The 20,581-nt window shown below is 42.3% G+C and overlaps 1 protein-coding gene across 1 annotated transcript; it reads left to right on the top strand.

Annotated features, from left to right (window-relative positions):
* The first annotated feature begins 949 nt into the window (after positions 1-949).
* Positions 950-7,033, top strand: IFIT2 (interferon induced protein with tetratricopeptide repeats 2). The gene is made up of 2 exons (XM_006937718.5): positions 950-1,165; positions 5,255-7,033. The coding sequence occupies exons 1-2, from the start codon at positions 1,161-1,163 to the stop codon at positions 6,657-6,659; spliced, it is 1,410 nt and encodes a 469-aa protein (XP_006937780.3). The 5' UTR covers positions 950-1,160; the 3' UTR covers positions 6,660-7,033.
* The last annotated feature ends 13,548 nt before the right edge of the window (positions 7,034-20,581 follow it).

Below are 20,581 nucleotides of genomic sequence, written 5' to 3' on the forward strand. Positions count from 1 at the left end.
TCTGTGTAATTTCCCGGCCTCAGCGACGCCTGGTGCTGTTACCTCTTGTCCTCTTGGGTCTAGGCACACGGTAACCCCTTTGCGATCAAGGGTTTGAATAAGGAAAAGGCAAAGAAAGTAGCTGTCCTCCATCGTCACGAACCTCCGTGGCTGCGCATTGCAATGTGCGGGTGCTGGATACCGGGGCGACCCGAGGGATTTTAAATGTTGCGGTGCTCAGGGAAGCCCACAACTTGCACGGGTTTGGCTTAGGTTAGTGATCATGATGGGCGGATGGTGGATGGACAGAGGAGCTAAAGCTCCAGAAAAGGCAACATCAAAGATTTCCCTTCTGGTCTCTTTGGTTAATGATTTCAGCTCTCAAGTATGATAAAAAAACTAGTGTGTACTTATCACGTGCCAGGCGTTATTCTGAGGACATCTCATGCTTTCACCCATTTGATGCTCACAACACCATTACGAGTTGGTAGGAGTAGTGGGATCCCCATTTCACAGGAGAACAAACTAATGCACAGGGAAACGTTCAATAATTTCCAGCATCACGGCATATACATGGAGCCCGGGTTCAAATCCAGACAGGTGACATCAGAGCCCACAGTTCCAATCATTTAGTCATTCGTTCAGCTTCTACCCTTTGAATGCCTGCCACGTGCTGGGTATTATTGCAGGGACTGGAGATTCGGTGGTGAAGGAAACCAACACAAACCCCAACCCTTACAGGGGTCTGTGGGCCACACTGGTGATAAGGGCGGGCAGAGTGAGGATGGGTTAACATTACAGTAATGAAGCAGGGTGCTTGGTGCTTGATACGTGTATGCATCCTTCTCCACGCTGGGCTGCCTTGATGTCAGCTGATCTAGGACATCACAACAGTCACAAAGAGGAAGTTCTGACTCACTGCAGGGTGGGGCCGCGGGGGTGCTATAGGCTTGGCCCTTACTCAAGGTTCATTTTCCCTAGGAGTCTTGCCAGTTTCACTTTCCAGTTTCAGTTTCTCTTTCCTCAAGCCAACTGCGGGAGAAAGCGAGGTAAAGAAACCAGGTGATGCTTCCATATATAGGTCTCCTTAGCATCTCTCTGAGGCAGAGGAGGAAGATTTCTGGAGAGCACAGTGGCCTGAGCTGCAGCCTTTCAGAACAGTTGAGAAGTGCCCCGTGATCATGAGGTAAAGATTCGCCTGCTCTGATCGTGTTGAAAATGTCCAAGCAATCTCGTTGTGGAATGCAAATCCTCTACAGCCATGCTCCTGAAACACGAGTTCCCGATTTGTTTTGCTTTAGTGTTTGCCTGTAGCCTTGCTGCGCATCTGTCTGTAGTCGTGTGTTTGTCTTACCAAAGCTGGCTGGCTTATTTCTGTTATTTTCTGCCCCACGCAGTCAAGCTTTGTTAGGGCGTCTCTCCCAGGGAAGCTGACAGCTGAGGTCCAGAGGAGGGAGGGAGTGGGGGAAAGGCAGAGAGAGAGAGATGCTTTATCAGGCAGGTGCTTCATGTAAAGATGGATCTGGGGGAATTGCTCCTGTAGACTCTCTTTTGTTTTGAAAGGATTAAGTGGGGGCTTTTAATAGGATTCTTATTTAACGAACAATCTCTTTTGGGCAGATATTGTTAAAATGTACTCTGGGTAGCAACCCCAGCTCATGCTAAGCTAGATTTTACTTTTAATGTGCTCATTCATCTCAGATTTGTATTAGGGCTGGTAAAATGTATTCATTCACTCAATAGAAATATATTTTACCTCCAAATGCTACTGATTAGCTAGAGTCCTTCTCTCTGAAGTATGAATTGGAGGCAGGGTGCTTGGAGAAAATAGCCCCCACCTCAAAAATGCTCTCACACCTCAGAAACATAAGATTTCCCAGGAAGGAAGAAGGGTAGGAAGGGAGATTTCTGTTTTCTCCAGCGTGAGGGTGGGGTGAACAGACTAGATGCCTATGCCTCAGGCCTGGGAGCTCCAGAATCTGGAGACACCCACCCCGGCACTTACTTCCTAGGGGATACATTGCCCTCCTTCTATAAGTTTCCTGCTCTCTCTTCTTGAAATGATATTATTTTCTGCTCCTCTACATGTGTGTCTGATAAGAAAGAGAAAGATTTGATCTATTTCCAGATGTCTGTTTGAGAGTAACTCAGAATATTTAGAAATATTTCTTAGAATTTCAGCGTGGTCTCTCTTAGAGTCTTCCCCTTAAGAACACAGACCCATCAGTATCTCTCCTAATTGTCTTTGGTCCCTTAGCTATGGGCACTGTCACCAGGCACTGGCCCTGCACTCTAAGGTAGTGGTTCTCTAATTTGAGCACGCATGAGATCTAATTGGAGGGCTTGCTGAAGACCATTCCTGGGCTCAAGCCCCCACTTCAGATTCGGATTTGGTAATCCTAGGTTGAGGTCCAAGGATGTCCATTTCTAACTGCTCTAAGACACTGGTAACGGCATTGGCTCTGAGCCCAGTAAACAACCATCACCGTGGCTTTCATCCAGACCAGAAGCAGGGGAAGAAAGTGTTGTGTGTATACAGTTGGTGCTTCTAGAGGTATCAGGAGCATAATTTTCACAAGTCTGAATCCAGGAAGCAAGTGTCTGGAACCAGCTTCTGATTCACTGGTAGAAATAAAAGCCCATAATCACGCAGTGAAATTGGATGCTTTTGAATGGCTGCTCAAAGGGATTTTACTTAAGTGTGTATAGTAAGTGTCTCTCTCCTGCAAATGCACAATTGACCATATGCTTTATATGTTGGCAATAATTTCAACTGTATTCACTCTGTTTCTTTTATAGAATGGGAAAGCTGCTAAAGAGCTTACGTGCTAAGGGAATCTTCCTGAAACCTTATTGAGAAGGAAAATAGATCAGGTCAGACGTGAACTTTTCAAGGGGAGGCTGCTGTCATTACAGTGACAGAAACCACACCAGGCACTCTCCTGGGCTCACACACACACACACACACACACACACACACACACACACACATCAACCCCCATATTACATCAAGAGGCTCAGACATCCTGGCTTTTCACTAAGACCTATCCAGGGCTTTGAAAGGACAGAGGGTCCTTCCCCAGGCAGGAACTCCTACCCATTTTCCTTCATCTCTTCTGTTTATTCTACCTGGGGTAGTTGAGTCTCCATCTGATTCAAGTAACAGAAATGAACAGGGACTGATTTAAAGTTCCTAGAAGGGCTCACAGGACCCACACACATGACTAGAGCCAGCCACTGTTCTAGAGGGCCAGAACAGGACAAAGGAGAGCTTGGAAGCCCCAGAGTCTCTGTCCTGTGCATGTGTATCCAGTCACAGCCACTCCATTGTGTGCTGCAGATCGTGGACGCCATGACACCTCCAGTGTGCACGGTGCTCTCTTTGACTCCAGAAAACCAGCTCCCTTGCACTTCCATTTCCAGCTTCCACTTGAGTTTGGGTGCCCAGCCCTGATCTAGTCATCAAATTGGGGGGTGGGGGTGGGGGAGGGTATCAAAAGTGAAAGATAGGGGACAGGAAGAAAATGGAGGAATATAATCTTCCATTTGGACAACATTTCAACAGCGGTATTTGCCACGTTATGTAACTTCCCAGATATCTACTGCTTGCCTATGTCAGAATTGATAACACTTAGAATATCAGCTCCTCATAAAAGGGTTAATTAACATATACCCTGAAGAAAAAAAAATTTTTTTAAGTGAGAAAGAGCAACATTTCAGGGACTCCAATACATAGGCAATGCAGAGAAACGATTTGGGGCAGTTGATGATTTTTAACCTTCTCATCGCTGAAGTTATCTAAGATGGGGTTTTGGGGTGGAGAGTTTTTATTTTATTTTATATTTTATTTTATTTTATTCCATTCTATTCCATTCCATTCCATTTTAAAGAACTAACACTGAAGCGAATGGAAAATTCTTCCAGAAGAGTTTCAAGAGTACCTTAAGGGAAAAGGAGCATTTCCCATAACAGAAGATGCTAGCTGTCTTCTGAGCCTCCTCCCAGAGCTGCACTTCTAACACCATGAGTGAAAGCAAACCATAGGAGAGGAAAAATAAAATTTCCAAAGATAATTAAAGCAACAAATGCAAAATTTTTAATAGACCAACACAATGGGAGATGTTAAGAACAGAAATCATCAGACTAAGAAATAGAGGTGGGGGTGGAGGGGAGAAAAAAATGATTATATTTTATTCCAAAATAAAAGTTTAAAACATTGCTAGCATATATAATAAAATTAAGGGGTAGAATAATACAAAAGCAGAAGAAGTAAGAATTTAGAATTATTGAAATACAATTTAAATGGTTAAAATGTAAAAGTGCAGATAAAATGAGGACAGAGAATGCTGAATTAATAAAAAGACAAGACAGGGGCACCTGGGTGGCTCAGTTTGTTAAGCATCTGACTTCAGTTCAGGTCATGATCTCACAGTTTGTGAGTTTGAGCCCTGTGTCGGGCTCTGTGCTGACAGCTCAGAGCCTGGAGCCTGCTTCGGATTCTGTGTGTCTCTCTCTCTCTGCCCCTCCCCTGCTCATGCTCTGTCTCTCTCTTTCAAAAATAAACATTAAAAAAATAGTAATAATAGTAATAATAATAGTAATATAATAAAATTAAAAGACAAGACAAAGCCAATGGGATTAAAAAAAAGTTTGGATAAACAAAGAAAATCAATTAAGGATATATGGAAAACTTAAATAATAAGATAGGCTATAGAAAGGAATAATGCTAAAAAGGACAGACGAAGAACTAAGGAACTAAAACTACAGGGGACAAAATGCAGCTGAACTTCAGAGGGATAATAAGATTAAAATCAAGCCGGCAAAACATTAAAAGAATAGACCATTCTAAAGCTAACATCTTCAAAAACACGGAAGTAAATGCTAGGTAAGATGAACAGAAACATAAAGTAATCAAATAGCCTTTCTGCAAAACCGCATCAGGTCCACCGTGGGCTGGAATCCCTTCCCCCAGGCTTGACCCAGCACTACCTGATGCGAACCACCTTGTTCAGGGAAACCCAGCCCCGGGCTCAGAGCATCCCTCCCCCAGCTCCACCACTGCCCTCTCCCTAATTCCTCTGCCGCCCAGTCACCCAATCCCTGAGTCTCTGTGCATTTAATGCATAGGCCAAAATATAGAAAGAAACAAACAGGAAATATTGTTCTCTTTTGAACGGGGTGAACACCCTTGAGGAGGAGAGGAGTTGTGTCTGCCCTGCTCCTGGAGAATCCGTGCTGTGTCTCAAAGTGTCCATCTCTCTGTTTCGCCCTCCAGTGAGACCACCAGAAACACCTTGGAGAGTTGTCTGCGGCAACTTAAATGCCATTTCACGTGGAACTTGGTGGAGGGAGGAAAGTCGTTGGATGACTTTGAAGACGAGGTATGTAACACGACGGAGTTCCAGAACAACGAATTCAAAGCCACGGTGTTCAACATACTGGCCTACATAAAACACCGCAGAGGCCACGATGAGGCTGCCCTGGAGTGCCTACAGAGGGCTGAGGAGCTGATCCAGCGGGAGCACGCGGAGCAGGCAGACATCAGAAGTCTGGTCACCTGGGGAAACTACGCCTGGGTCTACTACCACCTGGGCAGACCCGCAGACGCTCAGATGTATGTGGACAAGGTGCGACGGGTATGCGAGAAGTTCCGCAGCCCCTACAGAATCGAGAGTCCTGAGATGGACTGTGAGGAGGGGTGGGCCCGGTTACAGTGTGGAAGAAAGCACAACGAGAGGGCCAAGGTGTGCTTTGAGAAGGCTCTGGAAAGGAATCCCCAGAGCGCAGAATTCACCTCTGGCCTGGCCATCGCGAGCTACCGTCTGGACACCTGGCCGCTGCCTCAGGATCCCGTCGACCCTCTGAGGCGGGCCATTCAGCTGAATCCTGACAACCGGTATGCAAAAGTGCTCTTGGCTCTGAAACTTCAGGGGATGAAGGAAGAAGGTGAAGGAGAGAGGCTTGTGGAGGAAGCTTTGGAGGGGGCCCCGTGTGCAACTGACGTGCTTTGTGGAGCAGCGAAGCTGTTTAAAAGAAAAGGAGCCCTAGACAAAGCTATCGAACTGCTTCTAAAGGCTCTAGAAGGCATGCCCAACAATGCCTACCTGCATTACTACACTGGGTGCTGCTACAGGGCAAAAGTCCTCGATATCCTACAGGACACAGGAAAGAATGGCGTGCCCTGGAGAAGAGAAAAGTTACAGGAAGCCATTGAGCAAGCTGTGTATCATTTGAAGAGAGTGGAGGAGGCCGATGCAAACCACCCCTGTGTCTGCTCCTATCTGGCCTGCCTCTATGCACAAGCAGGTCAGTACGACGAAGCAGAGTGCTACTTCCAAAAGGAATTCTGCAAAGAGCTTTCTCCCGTAGCCAAACAAGTCCTCCACCTGCGCTATGGCAACTTCCAGCTCTACCAGCTGAAGAGCGAGGACAGAGCCATCCACCATTTCATACAGGGTGTGAAAATAAAGCAGGACTCAAAGGAGACAGAAAAGATGAAAAATAAGCTGCAAAAAATTGCCAGTGTCAGGCTTTCTAAAAATGGGGCGGATTCTGTCGCTTTGCACCTCTTGGAGTTTCTTCAGGAGCTGGGTACAGAGATGCGGCCAGCAGAGGAAAAGTCTGAGAGGCATTTGGATTCTGGAAGCTTCCTCCCTTCAGCATCTTCCCCTGAGGAATGAGAAATCAGGATATGGTGCCCGTGGGATGGTGACGGGAAGGGAAGCAGAAACCCCTCCACCAAGTAGTTTGTGTTCAAGATACTTCTCAACTGGTATGGCGTAGGCCTGGACCGAGCCACTGGCCACCAGTCTGGACCAGGTTTACAGAGGAACCCACTGCGTAGAGTGTTTACACATGGATCACTCAGGCTTTTCTGAGACAGGGACTAGATTGGAGTGGGGGGGTGGCCCTGGGACTTGGTAAGAGGGCTAGTTCCGAATTGACCTCCTGGGAGCACTATGCATTGTGACATTCCCTTAGTCATCCTCCCTGGGTGATGCTTTGCATTTGTCTTTATGTTTATATAAAGCAGCCAGATTCCTCACATCTGTAACACTGTGGTCCATTTTTTGTAATGTTTTTCCACCCTTAGATCCTATACGGTTTGGCCCTGCATAGACACCAAAGTGCTGTTTCCATTCAAAGGCTGGGGCACCAAAGCCTACATAGGGCTGGGTGTCTCTTCTCCCCCACTTCTGCCTCCTCCCCCCAGACAGTCTTCCATCTAGACTGTCCTATACAACCTGAGTTCAACTGTCCCATTAACTGAATTGGGAACGTAGTTTGAAGAAAAGAGAGCAGAGAACAGGTTGAATTTAGAAGGAACACACCCAGGACAAGCCATGGGATCAGGCAATCACAGTACAAGGGTTTTGGGAGGCACGTGGGGAGGTTTCGCTTCCATTCCACCCTCCCTGTAACACAGAGCATGAAGAATAAAAAAGGGGATTGTGCGCAAATGCTAGAAACCAAAATAATACATTTCTCTAAAACATGTGGAAAAATAAATATCACACCAGTAGGGACAGGGATCGAGTAGGCAAAATAGAGAAAGAGAGAATGCTGGTTTGTCACTGTAGACCGTAATCCTATGGAGAAAATTTTCATTTTCTTGGCCATTATTTGGAAAATTTCCTTGTAAGATGAAGACGTGCTTTGTTCAAAAATGCCCAGGTTCAAGGTGATGGGAAAGTAGCAGAACAGAAGGCTCCTTTGGAAGCCAAGGACCTAGAGGAAGGTCTTGTCAGATGACATCAATAATGGAGGGGTTTTCCCCCGACTAGACGTTTTTATATTAGGTGATATAAAACTGCTTTTCACCCTGAAAATCTTCAAGGAAACCACAAAATTCATGATTTGCTTGGGGTGACTGGGGTTTTCTAGGTAAATACTGAATGCCCCATGACATCAGGGTCCATGTGAACCAAACCAAAGTCGGTTGACCCAGCCTGAGACCATCAGTCACCCTCTGGGTTGGAAAAGATTTGCCTGCTCCGATTAATTTAAATTTAAATGGCAGTTACCAGGGGTTGGGGGAATAGGAGAGATGTTTAAGGGTACAAACTTACAACTGATTAATAAGAAAGTACTGGAGATCTAATGTGTAGTATAGTGACTATAGATAACAATATCGTATTATAATCATCAAACTTACTAAGAGGCTAGATCTTGATTACTCATATCACAGAAAAGAAATGATAAATATATGACATGATAGAGGTGGTAACTATTGCTACAATCATATTATGGTATATAAATGTGTCAAATCAACCTTAAAGCTGCAGTGTTATATGTCAAGTATATTTCAATAGATTTAAGTATATTTAACATTTTTACTAAGAAATGAAAACATTATATAAACTTCAAGATTTTTTTTAAATGAAAAATTACCACTTTGGGTGATGGGCATTGAGGAGGGCACTCGTTGGGATGAGCACTGGGTGTTGTAGGTAAGCAATGAATCATGGGAATCTAGAGCATGCTCTATACACTGTATGTTAGCCAATTTGACAATAAATTATATTTTAAAAAATTGCAACTATATAACAACACTTTTCATGTTATCTTCTGCATTAAACATAGATTGTTGTGGGGGCACCTAGGTGGCTCAGTTAGGCGTCCAACTCTTGATTTCAGCTCAGGTCATGATCTCACAGTCGTGGGATTGAGGCCCGTGTTGGGCTCTGAGCTGATCACACAGCCTGCTTGGGATTCTCTCTCTCTCTCCCCCTTTCTCTCTCTGTCCCTCCCCCACTAATGCTCACTCACGAGCTCTCTCTCTCTCTCTCAAAATAAATAAATAAATTTAAAAAACAATAGTGTTGTGTGCACTTGAGATCACTGGTATGCAGAGCATCGATTCTTGAATAAAGCAATAGATTTAATTAATAAATAACTTAGAGGTGATGGAATATAAAGGGGGAGCGGTTTCTGTTTTTTTTTCAAAATTTGCTGCACCTTAAGTCTTCCAGACCCAGCTACTGATTAACGGAATGTCATGCGGGTTACGAACTATATATAACCCAGATTGGTCTAACATTCTAACCACTGAATAGTACAGGCTTTTTTCCCCTCCACCTTAAGAATCCAGGACTTCAGCTTACACCCTGACCCCCACCACCATGCACCCTCATGCCCAAACACCCCAACCCCACACTCTGCCAGAGGGTGGGCTCCCTCTCTTCTTTCCGTTATATCTTGTTAACACCACGTGCTCCCATCCGCATGCTTTCTCCTCTTCTGACCTCCTTTACAGGAAATGACTGTCGCCCATTCTCTTTTATGCTCCATCCTGGAGGCAATCTAAATGCCTGTTGGAGAGGTTTTCCTATTAATTAAAGAATAGAAAGAGACAAAAGGCCCCGAAGTCTCTTGTTTTCCAAGAGGCCTCTAGTGGAAAATACAACTCACACCAGCTGCAACGGTAAACTCATTCCACTGGACTAAATTGAATAAGCGTACATCTCAGGGAAAGGTTTAGCTTCCTTATTATTGGATCTGGTGCTTGGGGAGGAAGGGCAGGGGTGCTCTGAGTGGAAGGTAAGATGGGCAGGTAGGCCAACCTAGAGAGAGAACCACTGGCGTCTGTGGAGTGCCAAAGAAGGTATACTGGGTGCACACCATCTTGTCCAGGCAAGTGACCCCAGCAAAACCAGTGCTTGGATCCTTTCAGGATCCTCAAAGGACACAGGTGGAAAGAACAGGGAAGAGATATAACGTGTTATACTCAATTTTTATTTGAGGACTTAACGCTGACAGAAATGATTAGAAAACAATAGATAAAATTATGTTGGTTGCTCATGTTTCCTGAAATCTCGCTATCCAGGGACAACAAATGGAGCCATGTTATTTGGAATGAGTCAAAACTCCCTGACTCTTAACCACATTTCTCAGTGCAGGGCATGTGACTTCCCTCGGATACCCACCCAGCTAATTCGAGGAGGCATCTCACGGGTGTCGAGGAACAAGCCTGACAGAATTTTCTTTAAATTTTTTTTTCAACGTTTATTTATTTTTGGGACAGAGAGAAACAGAGCATGAACGGGGGAGGGGCAGAGAGAGAGGGAGACACAGAATCAGAAACAGGCTCCAGGCTCTGAGCCATCAGCCCAGAGCCCGACGCGGGGCTCGAACTCACGGACCGCGAGATCGTGACCTGGCTGAAGTCGGACGCTTAACCGACTGCGCCACCCAGGCGCCCCTGACAGAATTTTCTAATCACATCTGTTATTCATATTGTTCCCACCTACATGCACTAACGTCCTCTGCTCATAAAACTGCCTCCATATATCGCCTCTGGTTGCCACCTTGAGAGCTTCCTGATATCCTGCCAAAGATGTTCTCACCTGTGTTAGTGCCCGTGAAGGAGTAAGGAGAATTCCTCTCATCCGTCTGGGTGTTAAGCAATACTGAGTATTTGCCAGCATTAGAGTCTTCAGTGGAAGGTTCGTCAGCTTCTGCTCACAGCCCCTTTTTCCATAGAGCTGAGAGATAGCCCCCAGGGGCAGCAGGCCTTGAGTCATGCTCCATTTTTATCTTCCTTCCTACCTCATGTCAACAGATTTTCACAACCTGCATCCAGTGCAACTAGAAACATTGGAAGGGTCCAAATCTTGAAGATAAACTCAGGTAAAACTGTAAGGTCCCTACTGTGTGCACAATCGACCTTGGACGCCAACCTGGGAAATGTGGATTCCACCCAGAGACGATATGCTCCTCTCTCCCTCCTTCCTCTACCATTTCCCTCATCACTTAGTTTTAGGAAGGGAGTAATTAGGATTGACAAGTAAGTATGATTTACAGTGTAATTGTTCATTGCTGGTGACCTGTAGCTTCTTGGGAGGCTGTGACACACTAAGGGTGTCTGGGTGGCTCAGTCAGTTAAGCAGCCGACTCTGGATCTCAGCTCAGGTCTCGATCTCAGGGTCTTGAGTTCAAGCCCTGTGTTGGGCTCCACACAGGGTGTGGAGCTTACGTGAAAAAAGAAAAAAAGAAAAGAAAAGAGAAAAAGAAAGAAAAAAGGGAAACTAACTAAAATCCTTAGTGTAAAACAGTACAGCGACTCGGACAAGCAGTTCCTCAGTTCCTCAAATGGTTAAACATAGACTTAGCATACAGCCCAGTGATTCCATTCCTATATACCCAAGAGAAATGTAAACACATTCACATAAACTTGGACGTGAATGTTCATGGCAGCATTATGCATAATAGCCAAAAAGTAGATTCATCAACTGATGAATTGGCATATTTTTTTTCAATGTTTTTTATTTTATTTTTGGGACAGAGAGAGACAGAGCATGAACGGGGGAGGGGCAGAGAGAGAGGGAGACACAGAATCGGAAACAGGCTCCAGGCTCCGAGCCATCAGCCCAGAGCCTGATGTGGGGCTCAAACTCAGGGACCGCGAGATCGTGACCTGGCTGAAGTCGGACGCTTAACCGACTGCGCCACCCAGGCGCCCCTAAACTGGCATATTAAATATGGTATATCTCTACAGTGGATTATTACTCGGCAATACAAAGTGTGGTACTTATTACAATTATTGCAAATAAATGTAGTACTGATACATGCTCCAACATAGATGAACCTTGAAAATATTATGGTAAGTGAAAGAAGCCAATCACCAAAGGTGTATTAACATGAAATGTTCACAGAAGGAAAATCTATAGAGATAGAACGTGGATAGTGGCTGCCTAGGGCTGGGGTGAATGGCAGAATCACAAGTGACAGCAAAGGGGCATGGACTTTTCTTTTGCAGGGAATGAGAATCTTCTAAAATTTACTGCGGGGATGGTTGCACAGCTCTGTGAAATGGTGAAAGCTTTTGAACTGTACCCTCTAAGTGGGTCAGTTGTACAGTATATGGATTATGTTTCAATGTAACTGCTAAAAATTTCATAATAGCCAAAAAGTAGATTCCTTAACTGATGAATTGACTCTTGTTCCAAATGAATATAAAGAAAGCAAGCTTTTCTTTCATTGCCTTCTATTTTTAACCACTAGGTTTGTTTTCATTGTATTGTACCCTTTGTATGACTAGCATTTTAAATACTGTTGCTGCTTCACTGCTTTTGTACTCCACAGATATGTTGGGAGAAATCCTCCAGCCTATTGTCTGAGTAGAGTATGAAAATCTAGTCTTTATCATTTTAATATTTCTTTCTTTCTTTGTTTATTTATTTAGAAAGAGAGCATGAGTGGGGGGCCAGAGCAGAGGGAGAGATTGAATCCCAAGCAGGCTCCATGCTGATGGTGCAGAGCCTGATGCAGGACTTGATCCCACCAACTGTGAGATCCTGACCTGAGCTGAAATCAAGAGTCAGATGCTCAACTGACTGAGCCACCCAGGTGCCTTTATTTATTTATTTATTTATTTATTTATTTATGGAGTATTTTACTTGGTTTTTAAGTTTATTTTATTTTGAGACAGAGAGAGACAGAGCGCAAGCAGGTGAGGGGCAGAGAGAGAGGGAGAGAGAGAAACCCAAGCAGCCTCCATGCTGTCAGTGCAGAGCCTCAGGTGGGGCTCAAACTCATGAACTGTGAGATCATGACCTGAGCCAAAATCAAGAGTCAGACGCTTAAACGAGTGAGCCACCCAGGTGCCCCAGAGAGCATTTTACTTTAAAACACCTGTGCCAAACAACAATTCATGGGCAAACTGGCACAAAAGAAGGGTCCAAATGGAGAAGGAAATTTGACTTGGTGTAGAAATCTAGGTCTACATGGGTACAGATTTAAGAGGACTGTGAATTTCTTAATATGCAGGATGTTATTCAACCATATGCGATGGGTACAAATACTGTACTGCTTCATAAGTACTTCTTAAGCCAGGAATTAGAATAAGAAAGAGAAGAAGAAGGTAGGCAGCCAGCACTACTGTACTTGGAAAATCACTCTTCCTTAGATACGAGTCTATTGTATTCAAGCTGACAGGAAGGTTTTGACCAGAAAAGGAAAAGTTGCCTTTTCCCTAATCTGACCACTTCCATTACTCAGCCCCTCCCTGCCCCTCCAAACCCATGTGTGGCTCTCAAGTCAGCACCCTCACAACACGGAAACTTGCACCGTACAACCTCCCTTCTCTTTCAGCAAAGAAGGTAAGACACAGAGACCCGTTGCTCCTGGGCTGGATGCTTAGGGTGTACAAGCCTAAGCCAGGGTTAAGATCTGCCAGGGTTAAGCACCACATTCTGAGCAACAGAGATGTTATGTGTTCTCTTAAAAATTTACATTTTTGGGGGCGCCTGGGTGGCTCAGTCGGTTAAGCGTCCGACTTTGGCTCAGGTCATGATCTCACGGTTTGTGGGTTCGAGCCCCGTGTCGGGCTCTGTGCTGTCAGCTCAGAGCCCAGAGCCTGTTTCGGATTCTGTGTCTCCCTCTCTCTCTGCCCCTCCCCCATTCATGCTCTGTCTCTCTCTGTCTCAAAAATAAATAAACATTAAAAAAATTTTTAAAAAAATTTACATTTTTGTTTGTCTATGACATGTGAGGCCCTCTAAGGCACAGGGCTGAAGCCAAGGGCCCCTTCTACCTGGGTGTAAGAGGATGACACCTCTTATCGTATCACAAGTATTTGCACCATTTATAAAGGCATGCCACTTTATTACTACCAGGATAACAGATTGTTAAGGAAGACAACCAATCAGAATTACAGACTTTTCCAAGTTGCAGGTTACTTTCCCTAGATACAACAATAATCTCTGGGCTCGAGATATCTCCTGATATGCCTGCTGTTGGAAAAACCATATGCCAGCTTTGTTACGCAAGCATCTCTTCTTTCTGTAGTTGCAGAATGGAGGGAGCCTTTCTCCTATCCAACTGACCATTCTTTCATCAAATCAGCCATAAGAACTATGGTCCCTAGGTTTTTATGTATATACACATCATGACCAAGAAATTTTAGAAAAACTTTTCAAAAATCTCTCAGGATAATATCACTCCTTCAAGACTTGAAGCGTAAATACATGAATTTACCAGACAGCCGTTAGACATTATTACATGGGTCACTATTCCCATTTTACAGGTGAGAAAACTAAAGGATTGCCTGAGACCTCAGAGAGCTAAACTGCACTCCCAGGAGTGGCTTCCTGTATTTCGCGTGGGGCAAGAAGGAAATTCGGACTCAGTGATTTGACTAATGGATAATCAATCCCACAGCTAGTAAACTGAACACACAAAATTAACCCAGGTCTCCAGTTGCAAATTGTCTCCCAGGAGTAAATTTACTGGAAGAAACTACTTTTCACAGAATATTTCTGGATAGTCTTTCGCATCATGTGGTCCCAGAAATCCCTACATCAGAATCTCCTGCACACTGCTATTAAAAATGCAGTTTCTGGGAATTCTGGTCCAAGATGGCAACGTAGGAAAACCCCAAACTGGCTTCTTCTACCAGGGCACACAAAATCACACCCATCAATAGAACAATTTTCCCCGGAAGTACTGAGGGCTGACTGAACAGCTACTGAACAACCAAAGATAGAGAAAATGGCCAGAGAGACGGAGACATCATAAGGAAGGGAACCCTGACCACCAACGCTGCCAATGGCAGTGGGGAGGGAACGTATTGAAGGACTGAGAACAGATCCCCCTGTCCTGGGGCTTAGTCTCTTAACATGTAACAGACAACACAAGAAGACTGCCAAGTAGTGGAGGAGCTTCAGGAACACTCTCCAGGTCAGAGAGACTGGATAACGACACAGTCTATGTTCCCATCCACCTTAAAAGCCCAGATCAGAGTATGGACACCATAACAGGCAGGTGCAGTGGTCAGAGGGAGTTTGCAACCTCAGCAAGCACAGGATCCACAAGCCCACACCAGCCCTGGTCTCACTGGGGCAGAAAATAAGCCAGAGGTGAGAAAGGCCAAGTTGGTTAAGCGTCCGGCTCTTGATCTTGGTTCAGGTCACGATCGTGGGTTTGAGCCCCACATCAGGTTCTGTGCTGATAGCACAGAGCCTGCTTGGGGTTCTCTCTCTCCCTCTCCCTCTGCCCCTACTCCGCTCGTGCTTGCTCTCTCTCTCTCTTAAAAACAAACAAACAATAGATAAAAAGGCTGAGGAGCTGTGGGGATGCTCCCTCCCCTCCACCTTACAAGCCCAGAGTGGAACAGAGTCTGGAAAGCATAAGTGGTGCGTCCAGTCATCACAGAGAGCTTGTGACCTCAGCAACCCCAGTGTCCACAAGCCCACATCAACCACTGTAGTGCTGGGAGACAGAAAATAAACCATGCTGTATTTTTTTTAAATTTTGTTTTGGTTTTAATTAATTTTTATTTTCTTATTTTTTATTTTTTTAAATTTGTCCCATTTTGTTTTAATTTTGTTCTTTTTGGTTTTGTTTTTTCCTTCTCATTCATTTTTTTCTTTTCTGCTTTTTTCTCTATTTTGTTTTCCTTTCTTTTATCTTTCCATTATCATCATCATTATCATCATCATCATCAACCATCACTATTCCTATCATTACTTTCTTCTTTCTGTAAAAAGCCACTGTTTAAAAGAATAACTAGGGGCGCCTGGGTGGCGCAGTCGGTTAAGCGTCCGACTTCAGCCAGGTCACGATCTCGCGGTCCGTGAGTTCGAGCCCCGCGTCAGGCTCTGGGCTGATGGCTCAGAGCCTGGAGCCTGTTTCTGATTCTGTGTCTCCCTCTCTCTCTGCCCCTCCCCCGTTCATGCTCTGTCTCTCTCTGTCCCAAAAATAAATAAACGTTGAAAAAAAATTAAAAAAAAAATAAAAGAATAACTAGCATTTACAGCCACAGCTCCAGCCAGCCAGCAGTCACCACATACACAATCTACACAGGGAATACCTTTCACAAGACAAATTTAGGAGAAGTAGCCATTCAACCTAATCCACAGAAATAAACACAGAAAGCCAACCAGAAGGGGGAGCCTGAGGAATATTCTGCAAAAGAAAAACCAAAAGGAGAACAAGAAAAAATATCAGAAAAATAATTAGATGAAACAGAGATAAGAAATATGCCCGATAAAGAATTTAAAGTAATGATCATAAAGATGCCCACTGGGCTGGAGAAAAGAGTGGCAAAACTCAGTAAGACCTTCAGTAAAGAGATGGAAAATATTAAAAAGAACCAGTCAGAGCTGACGAATACAAGAACTGAAATAAAACACACACGAAAACACTAGAGGGAATCAGCAGTAGATTAGAGGAGGCAGGAGAGTGTATCAGCCATCTGGAAGACAGGGTAATGGAGCACACAGGGGCTGAACAGCAAAAAGAAAAAAAGAATTTTAAAAACAAGGAATCAATTAAGAGATCTCTTGGACAACATCAAGTAAACAAACATTCACAGTATAGGGTTCCCAGAAGAAGAGAGAGAGAAAAGTGTAGAAAATTTACTTGAAGAAATAATAACTGAAAACTTCCCTAACCTAAAGATGGAAATAGACATCCAAATCCAGGAATCACAGAGAGTTCCAAGCAAGAGAAACCCAAGAAGGTCCACATCACCATATGTAATAATTAACACATCAAAGATTGAAGATAAAGAGAGACTCCTAAAAGCAGCTAGAGAGAAACAAAAAGGTACCTACAAGGGATAAACTATAAGGCTATTAACTGATTTTTCAGTAGAAATTTTGTAGGCCAGAAGGGAGTGGCATTATATATTCAAAGTACTGAAAGAAAAAAACCCCTACAACCAAGAATACTCAAGGTTATCATTCAGATTTGAAAGTGAGATAAAGAGTTTCCCAGACAAACAAAAGATAAAGGAGTGTATCACCACTAAACCATCCTAAGAGGCAATGTTAAAGGGACTTCTTTAAGTGGAAAAGAAATGGGCCACCTGGGTGGCTCTCAGTTGGTTAAGTGTCCAACTCTTGGTTTCAGCTCAAGTCATGATCTCCTGGTTCATGAGTTCAAGCCCTACAGTGGGATCTGTGCTGACAGTGCAGAACCACCTTAGGATTCTCTCTCTGCCTCTTCCTCATCTCTCTCTCTCTCTCTCAAAATAAATAAATAAGCTTTTTTTTTAAAAGTGGAAAAGAAATGGTCATAATTAGACATTAGAAAATTCGGATTAAAAGAGGTAAAATATGACAACATATACATAAAATGTGGAAAAGGGAATAAAAGGGGAAGAGAAGGTAAAATAGAAAAAGAAAGTTTTTTTTTTTCAGAATGTGTTTGAATTTAAATGACCATCAAATTAATATAAAATGCTATTTACTTAGGATGTTATACATGAACTTCATGGTAACCAGAACCCCAAAACCTGTGACAGATATGGAAAAAATAAAGATAAACATAGCACAATAGAAACTCATCATCCACAAAGAAAATGATCAAGATAAGAAGAAAGGTAAAAAGCAAATCTACAAAAACACCCAGAATACAAATTTTAATATGGCAATAAGTAAAGACCTGTCAATAACTTTTTTAAATGGAAATGGCTGAGGGGCACCTCTCTGGCTTAGTCAGTGTGACTAAGCATGTGATTCTTGATCTCAGGGCTGTGAGTTCAAGCCCCATGTTGGGTATAGAAATTACTTGAGTGTAAATGGCCTAAATGCTCCAATCATAAGACATGGGATGGGAGAATGGATAAAAAAATAAAAAAATAAATAAAAAACAAAAAACAAGACCCATCTATGCTGCCTATAAGAGACTCACCTCAGACCTAAAAACACATACAGACTGAAAGGGAAGGGATGGGAAAACATTCACCTTGCAAATGGAAGAAAAAAAAAGCTGAGGTAGCAATACTTCTAAAAACAGACTTTAAAACAAAGACCATAACAAGACAAAGAAGGGTATCACATAATGATAAAGGGATCAATCCAACAAGAGGATACAATAACTGTAAATATCTACACACCCAACACTGGAGCACCTAAATACATTAAGCAAATATTAATGGACATGAAGAGAGAAATTGATGGTAATAAAATAACAGTAGGGGACTTTAATAACCCACTTACATCAAAGGATAGAACATCCAGACAGAAAACAAATAAGGAAACAATGTCTTTGAATGACACATTGGACCAGATGGACACAACACATATATAGAAGGTATTCCAACCAGAAACAACAGAATACACATTCTTTTCAAGTGTACTTGGAACGTTCTCCAGAATAGATTACATATAAGGCCATAAAACCAGCTTTAATCAGTTTAAGAAGACTGAAATCATACCATGAATCTTTTCCAACCACAACGGTATGAGACTAGAAATTAATCACAAGAAAAATACAGGAAAAAACACAAACATGTGGAAACTAAATAATATGACACTAGACAATGATTGGGTGAGCAAAGAAATTTTAAAAAGAGATAAAAAAAATACATGGAGACAAATGAAAGTGAAAACACAATGGTCCAAAATCTTTGGGACAAAATGAAAGCAGTTCTAAGAGAGAAGTATATAGAAATACAGGCCTACCTCAAAATATAAGAAAAAAGAAAAAAACAATCTAACCTTAGGCCTAAAGGAACTGGAAAAACAAACCCAAGGTGAGTAGAAGAAAGGGAATAATAAAGATCAGAGAAGAAATAAATGACACAAAAGCTAAAACAATAATAGAGAAAATCAATGAAACTGAATAGTTGGTTCTTTGAAAAGATAAACAAAATTGACAAACCCTTAACCAGACTCATCAAGAAAAAAAGAGAAAGGACCCAAATAAATAAAAACAGAAATGAGAGAGGAGAAGTAACAACTAACACCGCAGAAATATCAAGGATTATAATAGAAGAGTACAAAAAATTATATGTCAACAAACTGGACAACCTAGAAAAAATGGATAAGTTGAATTGGTAATCAGAAAACTACAAAAAGATAAAAGTCCAGGACCAGATGGATTCACAGGGGAATTCTAACAGACATTTAACAAAGAGCTAATACTTATTCTCCTCAAATTATTCCAAAAAATAGAAGAGAAAGGAAAGTTTCCAAATACATTCTATGAAGGCAGCATTACATTGATACCAAAAACAGACAAAGACACCACAAAAAAAGAAAACTACAGGCCAATATCACTCATGAACACAGAAGCAAAAATCCTCAACAAAATATTAGCAAACCGCCTACAATAATAAATTAAAAAGATCGTTCACCATGATCAGGTGGCATTTATTCCAGGAATGTCCAGATGCTTCAATATTCACAAATAAATTAGCACCATACACCACATCAACAAAATGAAGAACAAAAATCATCTGACCATCTCAATAGGAACAAGACAGGGATGTCCACTCTCCCCAGTTTTGTTCAACATAGTACTGGAAGTCCTAGCCACAGCAATTAGACAAGTAAAAGAAATAGGAGGCATCCATGTTGGTAAAGAAGTTAAACTGTCACTATTTGCAGACAACATGATACTATACACAGAAAATCCTAAAGACTTCACCAAAAAACTACTAGAAGCAATAAACAAATTCAGTAAAGTGGCAGGATACAAAATTATTACTCAGAAATGGGTAGCTTTTCTATACACTAATAACAAAGTAGCAGAAAGGGAAATTAAAAAACAAAACAAAACATCTACAGTTGCACCAAAAATAATAAAATACCAAGGAATAAGCTTAACCAAAGAGGTAAAAGACCCATACTCCAAAAACTATAAAACACCGATGAAAGAAATTGAAGATGACACAAACAAATGGAAAAATATCCCATGCTCATGGATTGGAAGAATTAATATTGTTAAAATGTCCATATTACCCAAAGCAATCTACAGATTCAATGCATTCCCTATCAAAATACCAACAGCACTGTTCACAAAACTAAAACAAATATTATATTATAGAACCACAAAAAGACTCCAAATAACCAAAGCAATCCTGAGAACGAACAAAGTGGGAGGTAGCACAATACCAGATTTCAAGATCTAGTACAAATCTGTAGTAATCAAAAGAGTATGGTACTGGCACAAAAATAGACACGCAGATCAGTGGAACAGGCTAGGGAGTCCAGAAATAAGGCCCCAATTTTATGGTCAATTACTCTATAACAAAGGAACAAAGGAGGCAAAATATACAATATATAAAGACAGTCTCTTCAACAAATGGTGCTGGGAAAACTGGATGGCTACTTGTAAAATAATAAAACTGAATCACTTTCTTATACCATACACAAAAATAAACTCAAAATGGATTAAAGTCCTAAATGTGAGACCATAAACCATAAAAATCCTAGAAGAGAGCAAAGGCAGTAATTTTTCTGACATCGTCATAGCAACATTATTTCTAGCTATGTCTCCTACTACAAGGGAGACAAAAGCAAAAATAAACTGTTGGGACTACAACAAAGTTAAAAGCTTTTTCACGGCAAGGGAAACCATCAACAAAACAAAAGAAAACATACTGAATGGGAGAAGATAGCAGCAAATGATATATCTAATAATGAGTTAATACCCAAAATATATAAAGCACTTATACAACTCAATACCAAAAAGACACACAATCCAATTAAAAAATGGGCAGAAGACCTGAACAGTTTTCCAAAGAAGATGTACAGATGGCCAAGACACACATGAAAAAATACTCAACGTCACTAATTACTGAAATGCAGATCAAAACCACAAAGAAATATCAACTTACACTAGTTAGAATGGCTAAAATCAAAATGACAAG

The sequence above is a fragment of the Felis catus genome, chromosome D2 (assembly GCF_018350175.1).
Source record: "Felis catus isolate Fca126 chromosome D2, F.catus_Fca126_mat1.0, whole genome shotgun sequence".
NCBI classification, from domain to species: domain Eukaryota; kingdom Metazoa; phylum Chordata; class Mammalia; order Carnivora; family Felidae; genus Felis; species Felis catus.